Raw genomic sequence first — 20,341 nt, 5'->3', positions numbered from 1 at the left:
TAGTTGTAGGTGGACACCGATACCTTCATTTTATTTTTGTGTGGTGTTGAGGATGGAACCCAACGCTTCACGCATGTCAGGAAAGTGCTCCACCACTGAGCCACAGCCACAGCCCAGGAAAGATTAATTTTTAAAATAAATACTTTGAGGTGAAGAAAAGAGAAATTGAGTGTTTGCCAGATTTCCTTTCTCCCGGTGAAGTACCATTAGAGATTCTCTTTAAGGACGTGAAATTTAGTGATTATGACATTCCCGAGTTCGGATGATTGATTCATCCTCCTCCCTTCATAATACATTTCTAATGGCAGAACCAACTTCCATTCCTCAGGCTCTGCGTTTAGTTTTCACAGATTAATGACTCACGCAGAATCTATCATCTTTTCATTCCATTTTCGCGCAGCTAATCTAAATTCTTTCCAAATAGCTTTTCAACGAAGACTTTGATAAATCTGTTTTGTATTCTAGGTTTATTCTCCACCCTCCGTATCAGGGATTGAAATTAGTGGCACTCTACCACTGAGCCACATCCCTAGCCCTTTTTGAGACAGGGTCTCCTAAATTGCCAAGGCTGGCCTCGAATTTGCGGTCTTCATGCCTCCGCCTCCCGAATAGGGCGTGGGGTACCACCCCAGGCTACATTTATCAATTTAATTTCTTAAATACCATAAGGCCTCTGATTCTTCGTCTTCTTTTGCATTTGTCAACTATCAATAAATAATTTCAAAGATAACTTCAATGAGTTCATTCTTGTGAGGACCAAATGAGATAACATCTGTGAGAACCTCTTGCAAAGTTTTGGCAAATAGTGTTATGCAGAGAGTTAACTATCAATTTTCAACGCTGTGATTTTTTTTAAAGCTTCCTGAAGAACTGGTGTCCAGTTGCACTGTCCCCAAATAGTGAAAGTGGGTGGGCTCTTCCCTCCAATGAAAGCTATATCTTTTGATCCTTTTGTCTTTTCGTGAGATTAGAACTGTCATGGCGCCTTCAAGAGGAAGAAGGCCTTCCCCTACTCCAGCACAATCACTGGGGGGCACCTGGACTGGGCGGAGGGGTGGACAGCGAAACAAGCTTCGGTAGGGACCGAAAACACCGAAACCTCGGCGAGGCTTCTGCGGGAGCGGCGCAAGGGGAGGAGACCCGGCTGAAGATCAACCTGCGAGCGACCGTCTGGGGCACCGCCCCCCACCGCCCCGTCCAATGGAAACCTGGCGGCGGTGCGGCACCGCCCATCTGTTGGTCCGGACGCCGCGAGGGCGGGGCCCGCAGTTCGGTTGCGCTGCGGAGCGCAGCTGTGAGGGAGTCGCTGTGATCCTGGGCCGCGGAACCCGAGCTGGAGCTGAAGCGCAGACTGCGGGCGCGGAGTCGGGAGGTGAGCGCCCGGGGAATGAGGCCCGGGAGGGAGGGGCTCGCGAGAGGACAGAGGGGTCGACCCCGAGCCTCAGGACGGCCGTGCTGCAGGCGGCCTTGCTCACTCGGCAGCCAGGCCCGGCTGGGCCCGGCCCTCCTGAGCGACCTCGGCCCCACTGTCGCTGCCCGCCCGCTCGTCTGCCCGCCCGGCCTCTCTGGTGTGGCGGAGGCGGCGGCCCAGAATTCTGCGGGCGCGAGTCGGGAGACCCCAGCGTTCGCTTGGAACTCCGGCTGCGAGAGGCGGGGCCGGCGGCGGGGGCGGGGGCGGGGGCGGCAGTCGCGGCCCCGCGGCCTGCGGAAGGAAGCGCGGAGTCCCGGCCTGGCCTGCTCGCTGGGCGGCGCGCCGATGGCGCGGGGGCGTGGCCTGCGGCCTGACGGCGATGCGGGGCCGGCCTTTGATGAGGTGGCCGCTGCGCGCTCCCCGGCCCTCCAGGCAGAACTCCCTCCCCGGCCCGCGCGCTTCCTGACCCTGGCGGGGCGACCTGTTGGAGTGTGAAATTCTGAGGGCCATCTTCCACCCTCGAGCTTGCTTTATTTCCGACCGGACGGTTCTGCGGGCCTCAGAGGTTTTCTGCAGTCTGCTCAGGGTGAGGACTGCTCGGGGTCTGTGACTGAGGGCGTTCGAGAAGTTGACGTACCGAGAGCTTGCAGTCTAGTTATGATAGGCCCCGGGAACAACTTTGCAGGACTGCCGACGCTGAGCGAAGTGAACGAACCGTGTGCCTCAGGGTGGCTGAAGGCGACCAGGAGAGCCTTGCGATCTTACTGAGCCTCTAGATACCCCTGAGCAGAACCCCCAGTGTTGCAAAGGTTTCTTTATCAATAGGAGGGGCACTGAAGGATCTTGGGCTCTGCCCTCGTGTTCCTTATAGGGGCAAGACTGGGAGGAAGGAGACAAGCACATTCTTGGGGCATCTATTTCTTTGATGACAGTTTGGTTTCTCCTCTGGTGAAACCCAAGTGGATTAGTTGTCTGTGCCCTGGGTCCAGAAGTTTCTTCAGATCCCATTGGCTACAGCCTTTCTGTATTAAAATTCCATTAGTATCTCCTATTGTAATCTAGTAATTTTACTAAAAGATAGACACATTCAGCTGCTTTAGGAAGTAACTGATACAGATGTTCTTACTGTTTTCTTATTTTCTGGGGAAGAAGAAAAACGATCTCTAGCCCAACTTTTCTAGTTGATTACTAAAACAACAGATACTATAGTAGCTTTCTAGGCTGACTGAGTTGAATCTCTCTAGGATAGGCAAGAACCTAGAAATTAATGTAAGAATATCTTGTCAGATTGTTTTTTTCTGTAGTGCTTTTTTGCTCCTTGGTATTCGCTAGAATTTCATCTTACAAAGTCTCCTGACTTGTGTTAAACTTCCTTGTACCTTGGGGGAGAGATGGACAGAAGTGAGAATCATTTTATCTTTATTTTATTTTTATGTGGTGCTGAGGATTGAACTCAGTGTCTCATGCATGCTAGGTGAGCACTCTACCACCTAGCCACAATCCCAGCCCTAAAAGATTGATGTTGATTGGAGGCTTCTGGCATTCTGAAATGACTTTGAGGTGCAGATGTACTTTCCAGGATATTACTTTCATACAGGACAGCAATCCCTTAAGCCCACAGATTCAACAGCCTTTGTTCTTAGAGGTGAAGAATAATATTCAGTGATTGTCCTGTGACTTTTTGCATGGGTAAATGACATTATCTTTTTCCTTCAAGTACTATACCCCTGAAGAAATGTTATATTGTATAACACTTTATCCTATAATAGTTAGGTCTTGAGCTTTTTAAATTTTTATTACTTTTAGTTGTAGATGGACACAATACATTTTATTTTATTGGTGGTGCTGAGGATTGAACCCAGTGCCTCACATGAGCCACAACCCCAGCCCTGTCTTGAGTTTTTTGTTCCCAAAAGAAATACCTATGTTAGATCCAGTGCCCAGAGAATGGACACTTCAGAACCTTTGAGCAATGTGAATGAAATGAAAACTAGAAGTTTAAAGTCTTAGATCTGCCTTGAATTTGTTGCTTCATAACTGTGGACATCTCATTTATTTTGTTCACTGTTGTATCTAAAGCACCTGCCCAGTGTGTGATCCACACTAAGTGCTTACTAAACATTTGTTGAATAATTTTTAAAAATGTTGCTAACCAATACCCATTTGCCATACTCTCACATCATAGGGAAGGTCAGGTCATCAGGGATTCAGTCACCACTGCCCTGGTGAGGTCATCAGGGATTAAGTCACCTGGCCTGAAGGTAGTCTCACCATGAGCCAGCAGGCTTGTTCTGTGTATAGGAGGGTTTGGATAGTGGATGCCAAGGTTAATTCAGCTGGCTAAATCAGCTAAGGGTTTCAGCTGGATATGTTGGCTGGGGGTGGTACAGGTTTAGCCTTAAGGATGGTTCAGTAGAACATTTTGAAGTCTGGAATCATCTGTTCTGAATATCACCTATGTATCCTGGTTCTTGAGCACAGGGCAAATAGGGATATATGGGGATTCAAAGGGAAGCCTGTTGGATGAATATTTGCTGAGAAGGAATGGAACATCTGATTCTGCTGTTCTTTTGGACCTTACTAAGTGGGATTATGCTGCCATAAGTCTTGTGTTTGTCACTCCTGAGTGAGTCATCTTCAACTAAGATAGCTCCCTTTCTGTAGACTGGAGTTAGAGTAGTTAATTTTTCAATGTTTAGATAGGAGTAATTCTGATTTTGGATTTAAAGGAGACAAGGGGAATTACTTGTTTTATATTTCTTTGATCCTGCAGATGAGATTATTAAGGTTATTAAATGTAGATCCATCTTTTTGTTTCTTTGGTACCAAGGATTGAACCCAGGAGCACTTAACCAACAAGACACATCCCCAGCCCTTTTTTTTTTTTTATTTTTTTTATTTTTTATTAGAGACAGGGCCTTGCTGAGTTGCCGAGGGTCTCACTGAGTTGCTTAGGGCCTTGCTAGGTTGCTGAGGCTGAGTTTGAATTCGTGGTCTTCCTGCTTCAGCTCCCAAGTCACTGGAATTACAGGCTTGCACCACCATGCCCACCTTGTAGATCTGTCTTGACCTTCTCTGCCTTCTCCCTTTGTCCTCAACCAACCAATGCAGGCCTGAGTGTTTGTTCCAGCATGTCGGAGGGGGAGTCCCAGACAGTACTCAGCAGTGGCTCGGACCCAAAAGTAGAATCCTCATCTTCAGCTCCTGGCCTGACATCAGTTTCGCCTCCTGTGACTTCCACAACTTCAGCTGCATCCCCAGAGGAAGAAGAAGAAAGTGAAGATGAATCTGAGATCTTGGAAGAGTCACCCTGTGGACGCTGGCAGAAGAGGAGAGAAGAGGTACGATGATAATGTTACTCTTGGGATTGTAAATTCTAAGAGAATAAGGACTGGTGGAGCAGTCTCAAAGGGGAGATCAAACTTTAACAGTTTGGGGATTAGGGGAGGATCATATGGAGTATTAAAATAGAGAAGTCATGGAGTAACTTGAATTTCTATTTGAATTGCTTCTCAGGTAAATCAGCGGAATGTGCCAGGTATCGACAGTGCATACCTGGCCATGGATACAGAGGAGGGTGTGGAGGTTGTGTGGAATGAGGTACAGTTCTCTGAGCGCAAGAACTACAAGCTGCAGGAGGTAGGTGATGGTGACAGGAAGCCACTGAATGGTGCTAAAGAGGAATAGATCTCAGGCAGCTGGCTATGAGGAGAGCATGTTGGGGTTAGACCATTTCTGGGGAGGAATGGGAACTGGCTTTTTAGAATTATTATAGTGATTTGTGAGCTCCATTATCCCATTGTCTCCCTTGTTCCAGGAAAAGGTCCGTGCCGTATTTGATAATCTGATTCAGTTGGAACATCTCAACATTGTTAAATTTCACAAGTATTGGGCTGACATTAAAGAGAACAAGGCCAGGGTAAGAATTTTTTCCTGGTATTTCCTGAGTTTAACTGCAAGATTCTAGCTACATTTATTGTTCTTTTTATGCTCAGTGATTGAAACTGAGTAGTTTTGAAACAACTGGAATCAGCTGCTGTGGTGGTGAGAGTAGGGCTTCAGCTTCCACCCATGCCTGTTATCTGGATATAGATGGAGCAAAAAGAGTGAATTTTTGCTTCCTTTATCCCATAGGTTTTATTGCTGAGTAGTTTTCATGGTGCTATTCAATCTAACTAAAGAAACAATGCTAAGAACAAAAGGAGAGAAAGTTGGGAAAAAATTACAAATTTAATATATATCCGTGTAAATATTTTCAGGTAAGAGATCATTTCTACTGTAAAGCCTTATAATGAGAGCTTTTCTTCCCCAGGTCATTTTTATCACTGAATACATGTCATCTGGGAGTCTTAAGCAATTTCTGAAGAAGACCAAAAAGAACCACAAGACCATGAATGAAAAAGTATGAAGGGAGGGCCAAGTTTTAGGCTGGTTGGGATTTTAAAAGATTGTATTAATTATAAATCTGATTATGGAGGTTATGGAAAGATGGAAAGACTGGTGGGAGGGTTAAGAGAGGGGGTTATTGCTGACCTTTCAACCAAATTCTCTTCCAGGCTTGGAAACGCTGGTGCACACAGATCCTTTCTGCTCTAAGGTAAGTAATATTTGCTTAGTTTCTTTCCCATATTTCCTAATGTAGTTCCTCCAGATTGTAGGGTACTACTCTGATGTTCTATTCTGCCTTTCCCCACTTTGACTGATATACTGTCAAGATTAGGCCCCCTACAAGTTTTGTAAAGGGTTTCTCTTATTGTCCTAACTGCAACACTGTCTCCTGCCTCTTTCTCTTAATGCTTATACATCTATTTAAATCATCAGGCATAATCCAGATTCAGAGTTTGGGGATTATCTTTATGGTGGTCAGCAGGAAACCTGGCCCTTGCTTCTCTTAACCCTTGGGTTCCCCTTGCCCTTAATTTCCCAGTGGCCCCTCTAACAGCCCAGTGCCCCCACAGCTACCTGCATTCCTGTGACCCCCCCATCATCCATGGGAACCTGACCTGTGACACCATCTTCATCCAGCACAACGGACTCATCAAGATTGGCTCTGGTGAGGGGAGGGAGAGGTTCTGGGCAGGGGAGCCTCGGGAATTTGGGAACTAGGGGGTAAGATGAAAAGAATGGGAGAGAACAGCAAAATTCTGAGGTGTGGGCTGGTGATAATAGATAGGATCTTGCTAGAGATACTACATAGAGAGCAGCTAATTAGTGGAGATGGGATAGAGTATATAATTTTGTACCTTTTTTGGAGGAAGATTTGGGTTAATACAGAAATATTGATAGGAGGTTGGGAAAAGGCAAGAAGTGGATGTGAGATCTGATTTGAGCCCCTGGGCCCAGACCCAACCAGAGGAGGTTCCGGGCTGTGCCTGCTGTGAGTGCTTTCATTTGCTGTGTATCTGTGTGCAGTGTACATTTCCGTGTGTTGTGTTTATGTATCCATTTGTCTGGGGCTTGGCTGCTCCATCGCTCACAACTTTTCTCTGTTTTCCTCCCTCCCGCTTACGGGCTGCTCTGTTCCCAACAGTCTTTCATAGGATTTTTGCTAATGGTGAGAGCTCCCTCTGCCCCACTTGGGGCTCTGTTTGTGCTCCCTTTGCTCCCTGTGCGGCTGCCCAGTGCATGCAGTCGTGGGAGCAAGGCCTGGTCCCCTATCTCCCCTGCCTAATTTTGCTTGCTTAGCTTCTGCCCTGTCAGCCTTCTACCTGCTTGCCCCTCCATAACCTGCTTGTTTCCTGTGGATTCTGCCTGGCTGGACACTTACTCCTAGATTCATATTCCCCCTCATCATCAGGCTGGTTCCCCAAATCATACTGTGCTCCCAGATTCTCTGTGACTTGTAATCATTGTTATGATTGGAGTGAGTCCAAATAAGGCCTGGCCCTGGTTCCTCGTGCAGCCCTGTAGCAGGCAGCGTTGAGAAAGAGAGTAGAACAGGGGTCTAAAAAGTTTTGGTGGACTCAAAGTAAAACTGATTCAAGGGTATTGATTTAATTCTGAGTTATTCTTGAGTTTCTGGCAAAGGTGGGTAAGAAGGAGGCTAGCCTCCTCAGTTATATTTATTGCTTCTTCACCATTTTTATCCAAGTTCGTAAGGTCTCCAATCCTCTCAGATTAGGAAGGGCTGCCTTTTGTTTTATGTTAAATTGAAAGGTGGATGAAAGAAATAAAACTGAATATTTTCATGGTAATCGGAGATTAGATAAATTTGGGACTATGGGAAGATGAACAGGTCACAAGTGAAAAATTTCCCTTAGATATGTTGCTTCTTGACTAGCCCAAAACTAGTGTCTGTTAATGTTATCTGAATCCTTTGTTGTTCCTGAGTTTGGATCCTCAGATATGAAGCAGTGGGCCTGAAAAAGGGGGAGGTAGGTAGAGTCCATGTATGGTCTGTAGTTCAGGATGAGAAAGGGGATAGGTTTGTGTCTGCTAAGGGTTAGAAAGGAGACTTCAAAAAAATTTGGCTTTTGGGGGCCTCTCTCTCTGGAGTGAGACTATGCTTTGTTGATGGTGGTCAGATTATGGGTATCTTCCATACTCCCAGTGGCTCCTGACACTATCAACAATCATGTGAAGACTTGTCGGGAAGAGCAGAAGAATCTACACTTCTTTGCACCGGAGTATGGAGGTGAGGCATCCTGGCTTCTCTGTCCTGTCCTCATGCCCTGGTGTTTTGCACCTTATAACCTCTGAAGTACAGTGGTAATACAACCAAAACTTATAGTCTACTTTACTAGCATACAATTATGTTTTAAAGGCCTATCTGCCACCCCTTGTCCTCAGTCCTCTGTTTCACTAAGTCCTTTCTGTTTTCCTAGAAGTCACTAATGTTACAACAGCAGTGGACATCTATTCCTTTGGCATGTGTGCACTGGAGGTGAGGAACTAAAGAGGGAGGGGGGCAAAAAGAAAGGGTGAAATTAGAAGACAGAAGAGGGAAATAGAGGACAAGGAAGATGCTGATCTTGAGGGAGTGACTGTGGGAGCACTGGGGTTCTTAGGTCTCTCCTTTTCCTTTGGATTCCTCCTCACTGCAGATGGCAGTGCTGGAGATTCAGGGCAATGGAGAATCCTCATATGTGCCACAAGAAGCCATCAGCAGTGCCATCCAGCTTCTAGAAGACTCATTACAGAGGGTAAGGCTCTTCAGGATTGCTGCCTTCTTAACTGACTTTCAGGTGTCTTCATATTTTTCTTCACTTAGACTCTTTGAGCAGGAAAACATAAAGCAGAAAAAGACAAAAATGTAAAATTTCCCTAAGAGGTGTCTACCTTGTTTTTGTATACATACAACGGGTTAGAGCTTAAGATGGTAATATTGGGGTTAAAAATTTTATGTTAATTGAAGTGTGTCTAAATGGAGGTAAACTAATTTGATGGTTACTGTACACAGTTGCTAAATTCTCTTGATATTTGAAAGCAAAATAATCACTTTAAATTAATCAAATCAGTCATTTGGGGATTTCATATTTATATAGTTTTAGTTAGAAGGTTCCTGGAAATAATGACCTATTGAAAGGACCTAAGGACTATGAATCGGTAGATAGACTGACTATAGTAAGTAGAAGCTGGACAAGAAAGTCCAAACAAGGGCTGGGGATGTGGCTCAAGCGGTAGCGCACTCGCCTGGCATGCGTGCGGCCCGGGTTCGATCCTCAGCGCCACATACAAACAAAGATGCTGTGTCCGCCGAAAAGTAAAAAATAAATATTAAAAATTCTCTCTCTTAAAAAAAAAAAAAAAAAAAGAAAGTCCAAGACTAGTTTGTAACTCATTAGAGGTAAGTATAATGGGGAACAGGAAAGAAAAGAAGAAAAACTAGAAGTCTTGAGTGCAGTGTGAAATAAGTTTCTAGTTCACATTGTGGTAGAATATTCAAGTGAAAAATGAGGTATCAGACCTTAATGGCGTTTAAGACTAAAAGTAAGAAAGGTTATGTCATGGGACCTCCAGGAGGTAAAAAAGGATTAGCATGGTTAAAGAAAGCATGGGAAATCCAGTGGATTTCAGTGATTGTAGTAGACAAAAAATTGTGATACTAGGCCTGGGAAATAAAGTGAATTTTACCACAATGGGTAAAATTTGGGAAGGGAAAAGTTGAAAAATATTTAAAAGATTGTGGTGCGAGAATAAAAACTAATTAAGACCAGAAAGACAGTGAATGATATCTTTTGATATACTATCTTATATTTTCAAACCCCTTTCAAGTACATTTGTCAGTGTTCTCTCCACAAGTGCTGAAACCTAGTGTGTGCAAAGCCTTGTTCTAAGTGTAATGAGAGCTTTAAAGATGAACTCGGTGGGCTGCTTGCCAGATGCCTGCTCCAGTTCTTATCCCTTTTTTTTAGGAGTTCATTCAGAAGTGCCTGCAGTCTGAGCCTGCATGCAGACCAACAGCCAGAGAACTTCTCTTCCACCCAGCACTATTTGAAGTGCCCTCACTCAAACTCCTTGCTGCCCATTGCATTGTGGGTCACCAACGTGAGTCCCCTTGACCCTTCTAGGAATTTTCTCCCAACTCTCACTGGCATGCTCTCTTTCTTCTATTTCCAAAGAGATTCTTTGGCCCTGTGCTTCCATTCCACTATTCATAACATTCTACTCCATCATGCCCTCCAGACATGATCCCAGAGAATGCTCTGGAGGAGATCACCAAAAACATGGATACCAGTGCTGTACTGGCTGAAATCCCTGCAGGTCCAGGAAGAGAAGCAGTTCAAACTTTGTGAGTAACCAACTGAGAGGGTCTAAAAGGGACAAATGGGTTACTACCACTCTGAGGATCTGTAAAATGCTCATTCTCAGGGAAAGGTTGAGTCTGCTGTTTTGCTTGTTCCCTTACTTCCATTACCTTTTTTTTCTTCTTTAGGTATTCCCAGTCACCAGCTCTGGAATTAGACAAATTCCTTGAAGATGTCAGGTAAGGGAAGAGTGAGGCAGGCTTCCTTAAGGAAGCAGGGGCAGGTGTCCTAAGGCACTCCAGAGCCCCATGTAACCTGTCTTTACCTCCTTCCAGGAATGGGATCTACCCTCTGACAGCCTTTGGGCTGCCTAGGCCCCAGCAGCCACAGCAGGAGGAGGTGACATCACCTGTAGTTCCCCCCTCTGTTAAGACTCCAACACCTGAGCCAGCCGAGGTGGAAACCCGCAAGGTGGGGGGCTATGTAGGTGTGAATGTGTCCATGGTCACTGGGGAAGAGGCAGCTCAAATAAGCCTTACCCATTAGAGAAAAAGTGTGTGTTTCTGTCCTCTGGTCATCATGTCGTGTGGCCTATGAAGGCTTCCAGGTGTGACTGCTTTCTATTCCAGTAATTGTCCTGTCTTATTGTGTCCTAGGTGGTGCTGATGCAGTGCAACATTGAATCAGTGGAAGAGGGAGTCAAACACCACGTAAGGCTCAAGGCCAGGACTGCACAGGACTGGGTGGGCAGAGGGTGGAGGAAGAGGAGCCTTATTTATTTATTTATTGGTCTTGTTCTCTAGTTAACACTTCTGCTGAAGCTGGAAGACAAACTGAACCGGCATCTGAGCTGTGATCTGATGCCAAGTGAGTCTCTCCTTTTGCTTGGAGGATGGAGGGCCTGTGAGCTTTATCTTTAAGGGACATATTCAGGGGTGGGAAGATGACAAGTCAGTAAAATATTGCTCCCACAGAATAACTGTCTTAGCCCCTAAAATTTGAAGAGCTCTGTGTCCCTTCCTACTATACTCAGCCCTCCTGTTTCTTTGTCAGATGAGAACATCCCAGAGTTGGCAGCTGAGCTGGTGCAGCTGGGCTTCATTAGTGAGGTGAGGTTCCTGCCTGCCTTCCTCTACCCTGGCTGTCTCCCTGACTTCTCTCATCTCAGCCTACCTCACTGAGCTCCTCTTCCCAGGCTGACCAGAGCCGACTGACTTCTCTACTGGAGGAGACCCTGAACAAGTTCAATTTTGCCAGGAACAACACCATCAACTCAGCCGCTGTCACTGTCTCCTCTTAGAGCTCACTCGGGCCAGGCCCTTATCTGAGCTGTGGCTGTCCCTAGACATGCTGCAGCCCTCCTGCCCCTCCCCCCAGTCAGTATTACCCTGTGAAGCCCCTTCAGTCCTTTATCATTCAGGAGGGCTTTGAGGGCTCCCTGGTTCTGAGCATCGTGCTCCCCTCCCCCCTTCTTCCTCCCCTCTGCACTTTGTTTACTTGTTTTGCACAGACGTGGGCCTGGGCCTTCTCAGCAGCCGCCTTCTAGCTGGGGGCTAGTAGCTGACCTGGTGGCTCCGCCCAGCCTGTGTGGGACAGGAGGCCCATGGGCACTGGGAGAGCCGAGTTCTACAATCCCGCTGGGGCGGATGGGCGGGAGAGAAAGGTGGTGCTGCAGTGGTGGCCCTGGGGGGCCATTCGATTCGCCTCAGTTGCTGCTGTAATAAAGTCTACTTTTTGCTAAAACTGTCGTGTGTTTGCGCCTCCCCTGGACAGTGCAGCAGATTGTGCCAGTCGCCCATTGGGCGGGCTTCAGGTGGAGGGGCGGGGCCCAGGTAGAGCTGCCTTGGGGCTGTGGAGGCTGGGCCTCAGGTGGGGGGCGGGGCTGAACTCACGGTTGGCGGGGCGGGGCCAGACCCAGGTAGAGCCGCCGGGCGGCTACGCGACCCACAGGATGAAGTGCTACCGCCTCTGCGTGTTTGGTAACTTCCGCCCCTCCCCTCCGTCCCCGAGACCCCTCAGCCTGTCATACAGGCGATAGCTGGCCCTACGTGCCACCTGTCCCTCCGGGTTCAGGTCTGCCCTCCCCCCTGCTTTACAGATGCAGCCCGCGGGCCCCGGCGGCTGATGCGCGTGGGCCTAGCGCTGATCCTGGTGGGCCACGTGAACCTGCTGCTGGGGGCCGTGCTGCACGGCACTGTCCTGAGGCACGTGGCCAACCCCCGTGGCGCTGTCACACCGGAGTACACCACCGCCAATGTCATCTCTGTGGGTTCAGGGCTGCTGGTGAGAGCCTGGGGGGGGGGGTCGGGGCGGGGTGGGGGGCGGGGAGGGAGCGACGTGCAGAGCGCCAGTGGGCCAAAGGCTTGGTATCTTCCGCAGAGTGTTTCCGTGGGACTTGTGGCTCTCTTGGCATCCAAGAACCTTGTTCGTTCACCACTGGTGAGAGGGGACTTCTGGAGCTTGAGAGGGGTAGGGCGGAGGAACTGTCAGCTTTTTCACTGTGAAGAAGGAGCCTCAAATAGAAAACTGTCTAGTTATTGGCAGACTTTGCTAGGCCTAGGCTGCTCACCATTATTAATCTTCTGCTCTGCTAGCACTGGGCCCTGCTGGCCCTGGCTCTAGTGAACTTGCTCTTGTCTGCTGCCTGCTCCATGGGCCTTCTCCTTGCTGTGTCACTCACTGTGGCCAATGGTGGTCGTAGACTTATTGCTGACTGCCATCCAGGACTGCTGGATCCTTCCATCCCACTGGACCAGGGGTCTGGTCACACGGACTGCCCCTTTGACCCCACAAGAATCTATGTGAGTGCTTTCTTGCCATTCACAAAGCCTTGGTCTTACCCGTTTAATTTCCTCATTTGCGGCTTATGTCACATTCCCTTTTAGCCCTCATCCTTGCTTTTTGCTTTTAGGATACAGCCTTGGCTCTCTGGATCCCTTCTCTGCTCATGTCTGCAGCTGAGGCTGCTCTGTCTGGTTACTGCTGTGTGGCAGCACTCACCCTGCATGGAATTGGGCCCTGCAGGAAGGAAGGGTTTCAGGGGCAGGTAAGGAAGAGAAACCGGAAGGGTTCATTCAATACAGCCAGTCTGTGTTACAAAGGAGTTGATGTATCATTCAGGGCCATGGTACAAACTCCACCCTCTCCTGCAGCTAGAGGAACTGACAGAGCTTGAACCTCCTAAATGTAAACAGCAGGAAAATGTGCAGCTACTAGATCAACATCAAGAACTCCAGGAGTCACAGAAAACCTGGGTTTAGGACAGGTAAAGGGCCCTGAGAGTGGGGGTCTGGGTTAGAAAGGGGACATGGAAGTGTTCTTGGGACCAGGGCTGGTTCTTTACTGTGCTGCTCCTCTCTCTGACCTGGATTGGTTCTTCCTTTATCAGACAGGTGATGTTCCAAGGCTCAGTCCACAAGTGTTTTCCACTAAACAAGGGGCCCTGACACCAGGATGGTATCGATAATTGTAATAAAAGAACGTCTCTTTTTTCTACTTGATTATAATTCTTTTTTTGGGGAAAGGGTACTGTGCTGGTGTTGGGGGTGATTCATCAAAGAATACAGTGGTATCAATTTCTTACAGAACTTTAATGAGGGAAAGGCTCAAACTCTTCCTCAGTTTTACCAGTCACTGAAAGGAAAAGCTGGTGCTGGGGAGCCCTCCACACCACTGACTGATGAATTTCAGCACATCCTGGCATACTGGGCTGTGGGAGGTCTGTGAGTAAAGAGAAAGAACATCACAGAAACTCATTAGAGCTGGTACAGAGGACATCAACTTCATCTCCGTGTCCTGGGGAGCAAATGCAGGGTCTGCACCTATCTTCTGAAAGAATCCCAGCCTTTCCCAGCCCCTCCAGTAATGCTGTTCTCCCTGCCCGCTTTCAAGTTTCCCTCTCTAACCTTAATAGCCATAAGAAACTTATTCCAGTTGTCCTTGTTAGCAGCCTTCCCTGGACGCTTAAATTCAATTTTGTTCCTCAGAATGGGGTAACCTGTGGGAGAAGAGAAAAAAAAGAACTAGAGTTTGAGAGAGATTGAAGAGGGTGGAAATAAAGAGAAGCCTGGGGATAAAGATGGCTATCATTTGTCTTAGGTGCCCTTTACTAAATTAAAGTGAAATGATGTTTTTTTTTTTTTTGGTTCCAGAGATTGAACTCAGGGGCACTCAACCATTCAGCCACATTCTCAGCCACATTTTATATTTTATTTAGAGACAGGGTCTTGCTGAGTTGCTAAACGCCTCGCCGTTTATAATTTATTTATATGTGGTGCTTTAAACTCGAAATCCTCCTGTCTTAGCCTCCAGAGCTGCTGGGATTATAGGTGTGCGCCACTGCGCCTGGCAAAATAAAGTTTCTTTTCTTTTTTTTTTTTTTTTTTTTTAAAGAGAGAGTGAGAGGGGCTGGGGATGTGGCTCAAGCGGTAACACGCTCGCCTGGCATGCGTGCGGCCCGGGTTCGATCCTCAGCACCACATACCAACAAAGATGTTGTGTCTGCTGAAAACTAAAAAAAATAAATAAATATTAAAATTCTTTAAAAAAAAAAAAAAGAGAGAGAGTGAGAGAGGGGGGAGAGAGAGAGAATTTTTTTTTAATATTTATTTTTTAGTTCTCGGCGGACACAACATCTTTGTTGGTATGTGGTGCTGAGGATCGAACCGGGGCCGCACGCATGCCAGGAGAGCGTGCTACCGCTTGAGCCACATCCCCAGCCCAAAAATAAAGTTTCTTGATCCTTCTACTTTCCCCTCCTTTCTACGTGCCATAGGATAAGGAGGTGCTGTGGGGTTCTATACCTGTGATAAGGCAGGGAAGTGCCCGAACTCCAGTGCTTGCTGCCACTAGGGAAGCCTCATAGGCACCACGCTCATCCCGAGGCAGAACCTGCTCCAGCCGCTGGTCCATTGAGACTGTGAGTACCCAGTCTCGAACCTCTTCTCTCTGGGCTTCCTGGTGGGGACAGAGGGAGCAAGTGCTTCACAGATGGTAGGGCAAATGGCTCAGGGGATGGGATTTCCCATACCCTCATCCTGTACACCAGCTTTTCAGCCATAAATGATCCTCCTTGAATTGAGGGACAATAATGAGAGCTGAGGTCCTTCTAAAGATGGCAACCCAAAGCTGTCCTCCTTTCTTCTATACCCTAGCTCTTTTTTATTTTTATTTTGAAACAGGTTCTTGCTAAGTTCCCCAGGATGGTCTCAGACTTGAGATCTTCCTGCCTCAGTTTTCCAAGTTGCTGGGATTATAGGTGTGTTGCTGGGATTACAGGTGTGCGCACCCCTGTAGCCTTTTTTTTTTTAAATATTTTTTGGTTGTCCATGGACCTTTATTTTATAATTTATTTATATGTGGTGCTGAGAATTGAACCAGTGCCTCACACATACTAGGCAAGCACTCTACCACTGAGCCACAACCCCTGCCCCTGTCCTGCCTTCTTAATGCACTCTTTTGTTGACACCTTCCCATTTTCCAACCTTGCACCCTTACCGGTATGTGCTGCTTGGCTGGTAGTGGCACCTCAAATGGAATGTCTGTATCCTGAAAATCAGAGTGGTCAAGGGCATCCAGAGTCCCTTCTTCGATTGCCTATGGCACAGTGGACACCATGACATAAGTACAGCTTGTGACAGGCAAAGCCTCCCAACCTCTGCACATGATTCCTTACATCGGTAAGATCCAAAAAGCGGTTGAGGAAGATGAAGGCCATGTTCTCCCAGCCAACTGCCTATGGCAAAAAAAAAAAAAAAAAAGCAAATGAGAAAGAGCAAGCTGAGCTTGGATGCCACTGGATACAGGGACACACTGCAAGCAGATATAGGAGACCTGTATCTACCCCACACTCAGCTTAGCTCAAGGGATATTCTCTATCTTCCGACTCTGTTCTAGCTTCAGCCCCACCCTTCCTTGTTCCAGCTCACCTGGGCAGCAATGCCTGCTTCATAGAAGGCCTTATCTGCAGGTAGTAGCTGGGTGTGACGCAAGAGTGAAACAGAAAGCCTGGCAGCCACAGTTTCCTAGACATTGAAAGCAAAGCTTTAGGATCTTGGCACTAGTGGCTGAGCTACCAGATGAATGATCCTGTAACTAATAGCCACAAAACTATAAAACTAATAATCAGTGTTAAACTGATCTGTATCTCAAGCTATTTGGCTCTTAGTTTCTTTCACTGGCACAACAGAACTGGGCCTAGATTATTTCTAAGCTTCCTTCCATTTCTAGAATTCTGTCATCCAACTACATGAAATAAATACACAGCAAATTATCAAAAATAAGTCAAAAGCATGTATACATGGTGGGGATGTAGCTCAGAGGTAGAATGCCCCTGGTTTAATCTTTAATTAATAAATGAATAAGTAAATAAATAAAATAACGTGTGCATTATATGGGTTGAATAAAGAAATCATGGAATTTGAAGGTTTAAACATACTAAAACTATACTGGAGATGTGGGTCAATGGTAGGGTGCTTGCCTAGCATGGGTCGGGTACTGGAGATCTAACAACAAAAAAAAATAATCTGAAGCTGTATGGGCCTCGAGCCCTAAGAAGGTCAAGACAGTATGGGAAGAATACCCACTTCAACAAAGGTTGAAGACTGATTTATATATAAGAGGGGAAGTCCAAGAATCTAAGCTCAGGAATCCAGAACTTGGATTCATTCAGCTTCTTAGGTTTGAAGATGCCTGCACCTCATCTCCCCGCACTGCATCTCACCAGCTGTTTGATGCTCTGGGCTGCAGAGCGAGTGGCGTAGTAATGAGCAATCAGCAGCATCGTTTCAAACTCCTCATGAGCTGGAGAGTTGGCCTCACTGGATTTCACCAGGTTTTCACACTAGGGAAGGAAGAGAGCGAGGCTGGCTCAGGGATCAGAGAAGGGCCAGTGTGACAGAGAAGTCACTGATGGCTACCTGGACAGAGGAGAGTAAAATACATCTTGAGAGTAACAGTTTATGGTTTATGTGCATGAAAGAAGAGACTGGGATGGGGACAGGTGGAGGAGTTTTTCTTTTTGGGCAGTATTAGGTAGGAATTGAACCCAGAGCCTTGCACATGTGAGGCAAGTGCTCTACCCATCACATCCCCAGCCCAAGAGAAGCCCTTTTACGCCATTGTGGACCCAACTTCCTCACCAGGTTAAAAAGGACATCCCGAAGATCGGCCCAGCTATGATAGGCCTCGGCACTGTTGGTCCCAGGAGAGCTGACCATGTCCGTGAAGATTCTTTTGTAGATGTTGAAGTTCTAGAGGTTGAGGGAGAAGGGGGATCAGAGTGTGGGGCTCAAGCAAGAGAGAAAGTCAGTGGAAGTGGAGCCAAATGGAGGAGAGTGTTTATGTGTGGGGTTTTTCTTGGGGGGGGGGGTGGAGTACCAGGGATCAAGCCCAGCCAGAGGTGCTCTACCACCGAGTTATATCCCCTGCCTTCTTTACTTTTTGAGACAGAATCTCACTAAATTGCTGAGGCTGGCTTGCCTCAAACTTCTGATCCTCTTGCCTCAGCCTTCCAAGTTGATAAGATTGTAGGTGTGCCACTGTGCCCAGCTGTTTGTGTAGAAGCAAAGGGACATTGATGAAGAAAAGTGCTGATTATCTTAAGAGAGAGAAAGTAACTACTTATAAGCTGGTACTCTTGAGTTTGGGAAAATACATGAATGAGAATGCAGTCATAATATTAATGGACTAATATTCTAGAGAGCTGTGTTTCTCTGATAGGAGGGCAGTGTTTATTCTCTGAGGAAAGTCAATAAGTAAGCCTTGGAGGAGTGTGCAGGACTCCTCTGAAAGACAGGTCCTTGGGTACAAAGAGCACAAATAGCTCACTGAATGTTTCTTCAAAGGGTAAGTCTTCTTGAGAGGTTACACATCAGGAGAGGTTGGATGGGGACTCTGGCCAGGATGTTCTCAAAGGGCAGAATCCTTTGAGAAGACAGTCCCTGAAGGGATGGGTAATTCTAGAGGAAGAAAGAATCCCCTGGTGGAAACATTTGCCTCAAGGAGAAGGCTGGTACCTGTGGATTAGCAGGAGCTCCATGTTGTACATAGAGAGCCAGTGCCTGGGCAGAGCCACCCTCCCGGATCAGGTGAGTTGCATACAAAGCCACGTATTTGTGCAAAATCTTGTAGTTCTGTCCAGGGATGGAGGAAAAGCACAGGTGAGGGTAGGGATTGGTAAGACAGGCAGGGAGGAGGTGGTAACTTAAAGCCATGGACTTGTTTAGGAGGCAATGGGCATATGCAACTCTGACTCCAATATCAGAATATGAAGCAGCATCAGACTGTACTCTCTGGTTCTGATTAGGATCTCTGGAGATTAGATTCTGGTAGAGGTGAGAGAGGCAGCTCTGGAGCTGGCAGAAAATCAAGGGAATATGTAGAGAGGAGCTGGAATGGGGAGGAGAGAGGATCACCTGCTTAGTAGCTGTTTCAATGCATTTGTCCCACTGGCCCTGCTCCACATACAGGTCCAAAGCAGCAATCACGTCCACACCTACCAGCTAGAGAATAATGCAAAAGATAGTTCAGAAGAGATGACCAGAGGGAGAAAAGAAAACTTCTCACCCACATTCTGCTTCTAATCTTTTTGTTGATTTTGCAACACTGGGGATTGAACTCAGGCCTCACACATGCTAGGCAAGTGCTCTACCACTGAGCTAACCCTCCAGCCCTGTTTCTGCATCTTGTCTCTCACTAACTCTTCAAGTCTCACCGAGTCCACTTTGCCCTGGTTCTTGAGGAATTCCTTATAATGCTGGTCCACATAGTCTTCATACCTGTGAAGATGGGAAATGGATAGAGATCTCAAGCTTCATTATCTTGGGATGAAACCCTCCCCCAAAGAATGTTTTCCCTGTGTTTACAAAAAAAAGTAAAACAATTTCCCAATGAGAAGGGGTCATGAGCTTACCGGGGATCTAACTCCTTGGCCACACGCTTAGCCTTGTTCCACTCTTCACCCTCAATGAAAGCATCAATTGCTTCCTTGACAAGGTCTAGGTTCAGATAGAGCTCTGCAGCCTAAACAGTGGGACATCAAAGTGGAGACCATCTTTCCCCTGGACTCCCTAGTTTCTTCTTGGTGAGCTCTCCCTCATTGCCCCAGAACATTGCTGCACCTGCCAGGGGGCAGGTGTGATGTCACCATTCCACTGATCTCTGTGGACCTGTTTCTTTTCAGTCCTAGCACTCTACTTACTGCATTGTGCTTTCCAATTCCAATCAGCTGGGGTCCTACTGCCCGAATTACTTCCAGACTGCGCTGGGGAGGCAGAAACTTGATGGAGAGTTCAGCTGCCTGAGTGGTTGAAAAGAAGATGGAAATGAGTAGGAGAAACAAACACTACTAGGGCTCCTTGGTCTCACCCCTTTCATACATTTTCCCCTCCAGATGCCAACTTTCTCTCTGTGTTCTCCTTCACCTTCTACCTTCTTGGGCAAAGCCTGGTTCATGACTTTTTGGTTGGCCATCAGTGGTCTAATCTGTTCTGTTCTGCCTACTGTAACTCTTCCAGACACTTCCTTTGCTGTCTGAGGTCACTGCATTTGGTGCTGGTACCTGTGATAAAGTGGTTTCTCAAGTTCTTTGTCACAAATAGAATCTTGGTATTATGGTATATAGGGAAATAACTTCTGAAATGAATAGTCCAGGCATTCGGCAATTATTTGTGTTGGGCTTTTACAAGTCTCAGTTTCTTTACTTACATGCACTAGATTTTGAAGATAGTACAAAAAAAAAAGAATTAAATCTCTTAACAATGTTAAGCTTGATGAGTATATGTTGAAGTGGCAATATTTTAGATAAATTTGGTGAAATAAAATATATTATAATTATTATTTTTTAACATGGCTTCTAGAAAATTTAAATTATATATGTGGCATACATTTGTGACTTACACATTTCCAGCAGACAGTGCTGGTCTAGATGATTTTGATGATTCCTTTCAACACTTAAAACTCAGTCATTCTATAAATCCAAGCATCCTAGAAGGCCACTCTCTTTTCAGTGTGAGATTGATATCTTTCCCAGATTTTAATTTCCACAAGATGCAGTTTAGCTACAGTCTACCCCCTGCTCTTTCCCTCACCTATTCTTGCCTTTTTTGGCCTGACAAACCCTTCAAAGTTTAAACAGTATTTCCCTCCCCCGCCATCCTCTGACTAATCTGAAGAAGGGCAAGTCATGCAAAAACCTCATAAACAGTGCTCCAGAGTAAAACACAACAGATATTTATAAATACTT

General features: G+C 46.6%; 3 protein-coding genes across 9 annotated transcripts in view; 2 read left to right on the top strand and 1 right to left on the bottom strand.

Moving 5' to 3' along the window:
- Positions 1 to 1,222: 1,222 nt before the first annotated feature.
- NRBP1 (nuclear receptor binding protein 1) lies at positions 1,223 to 11,841 on the top strand. 3 transcript variants are annotated; one of them, XM_081264512.1, is made up of 19 exons: positions 1,287 to 1,372; positions 1,844 to 1,997; positions 4,523 to 4,752; positions 4,928 to 5,050; positions 5,229 to 5,330; positions 5,724 to 5,813; positions 5,968 to 6,008; positions 6,370 to 6,464; positions 7,962 to 8,045; positions 8,236 to 8,294; positions 8,455 to 8,553; positions 9,766 to 9,898; positions 10,037 to 10,142; positions 10,287 to 10,337; positions 10,434 to 10,569; positions 10,755 to 10,808; positions 10,902 to 10,965; positions 11,152 to 11,207; positions 11,294 to 11,841. In XM_081264512.1, the coding sequence occupies exons 3-19, from the start codon at positions 4,543 to 4,545 to the stop codon at positions 11,396 to 11,398; spliced, it is 1,608 nt and encodes a 535-aa protein (XP_081120638.1). In that variant the 5' UTR covers positions 1,287 to 1,372; positions 1,844 to 1,997; positions 4,523 to 4,542; the 3' UTR covers positions 11,399 to 11,841. The 3 variants fall into 3 exon arrangements, with proteins under 3 accessions (XP_081120637.1, XP_081120638.1, XP_081120639.1); XM_081264511.1 differs by lacking the exon at positions 1,844 to 1,997 and having other exon boundaries at positions 1,223 to 1,372; XM_081264513.1 differs by lacking the exons at positions 1,287 to 1,372; positions 1,844 to 1,997 and adding an exon at positions 6,942 to 6,965.
- A 132-nt stretch (positions 11,842 to 11,973) lies between these two features.
- KRTCAP3 (keratinocyte associated protein 3) lies at positions 11,974 to 13,590 on the top strand. Of its 2 annotated transcripts, XM_081264517.1 has the most exons (6): positions 11,974 to 12,381; positions 12,478 to 12,537; positions 12,693 to 12,899; positions 13,010 to 13,144; positions 13,251 to 13,363; positions 13,487 to 13,590. In XM_081264517.1, exons 1-5 carry the CDS (start codon positions 12,223 to 12,225, stop codon positions 13,356 to 13,358), a joined length of 669 nt encoding a protein of 222 aa, XP_081120643.1. In that variant the 5' UTR covers positions 11,974 to 12,222; the 3' UTR covers positions 13,359 to 13,363; positions 13,487 to 13,590. The 2 variants fall into 2 exon arrangements, 1 of the variants encoding a protein (XP_081120643.1); XR_014018529.1 differs by having other exon boundaries at positions 13,010 to 13,363.
- Positions 13,591 to 13,605: 15 nt separating this feature from the next.
- The window catches only part of IFT172 (intraflagellar transport 172), a 37,014-nt gene continuing 30,278 nt past the window's right edge, over positions 13,606 to 20,341 (bottom strand). For all 4 annotated transcript variants that reach the window (XM_081264505.1, XM_081264506.1, XM_081264507.1 and 1 more), the window contains 13 exons: positions 19,298 to 19,396; positions 19,010 to 19,119; positions 18,812 to 18,875; positions 18,513 to 18,599; positions 18,114 to 18,230; positions 17,238 to 17,348; positions 16,820 to 16,939; positions 16,026 to 16,121; positions 15,773 to 15,832; positions 15,595 to 15,693; positions 14,901 to 15,054; positions 14,004 to 14,095; positions 13,606 to 13,818 (listed from right to left, as the gene is read on the bottom strand). In XM_081264505.1, coding sequence (XP_081120631.1) covers positions 13,729 to 13,818; positions 14,004 to 14,095; positions 14,901 to 15,054; positions 15,595 to 15,693; positions 15,773 to 15,832; positions 16,026 to 16,121; positions 16,820 to 16,939; positions 17,238 to 17,348; positions 18,114 to 18,230; positions 18,513 to 18,599; positions 18,812 to 18,875; positions 19,010 to 19,119; positions 19,298 to 19,396 — 1,299 coding nt within the window. In that variant the 3' untranslated portion in view covers positions 13,606 to 13,728. The remainder of the gene's footprint in view (positions 13,819 to 14,003; positions 14,096 to 14,900; positions 15,055 to 15,594; positions 15,694 to 15,772; positions 15,833 to 16,025; positions 16,122 to 16,819; positions 16,940 to 17,237; positions 17,349 to 18,113; positions 18,231 to 18,512; positions 18,600 to 18,811; positions 18,876 to 19,009; positions 19,120 to 19,297; positions 19,397 to 20,341) is intronic.

This window comes from Spermophilus citellus (assembly GCF_964194105.1).
Source record: "Spermophilus citellus genome assembly, chromosome: 13".
Lineage (NCBI taxonomy): Eukaryota > Metazoa > Chordata > Mammalia > Rodentia > Sciuridae > Spermophilus > Spermophilus citellus.
Note: the sequence above shows the minus strand (reverse complement) of the source record. Positions and strands in the feature narration are given on the sequence as shown.

Excerpts from the sequence above, each read along its gene's own strand:
- NRBP1 (XM_081264513.1), top strand. The coding sequence starts at position 4,543 with ATGTCGGAGGGGGAGTCCCAGACAGTACTCAGCAGTGGCTCGGACCCA. Across the intron at positions 6,465-6,941 it reads ACTCATCAAGATTGGCTCTG|TCTTTCATAGGATTTTTGCT; the intron begins GTGAGGGGAGGG and ends TGTTCCCAACAG. Across the intron at positions 10,338-10,433 it reads AAATTCCTTGAAGATGTCAG|GAATGGGATCTACCCTCTGA; the intron begins GTAAGGGAAGAG and ends ACCTCCTTCCAG.
- KRTCAP3 (XM_081264517.1), top strand. The coding sequence starts at position 12,223 with ATGCGCGTGGGCCTAGCGCTGATCCTGGTGGGCCACGTGAACCTGCTG. Across the intron at positions 12,382-12,477 it reads CTGTGGGTTCAGGGCTGCTG|AGTGTTTCCGTGGGACTTGT; the intron begins GTGAGAGCCTGG and ends TATCTTCCGCAG. Across the intron at positions 13,145-13,250 it reads AGGAAGGGTTTCAGGGGCAG|CTAGAGGAACTGACAGAGCT; the intron begins GTAAGGAAGAGA and ends CCTCTCCTGCAG.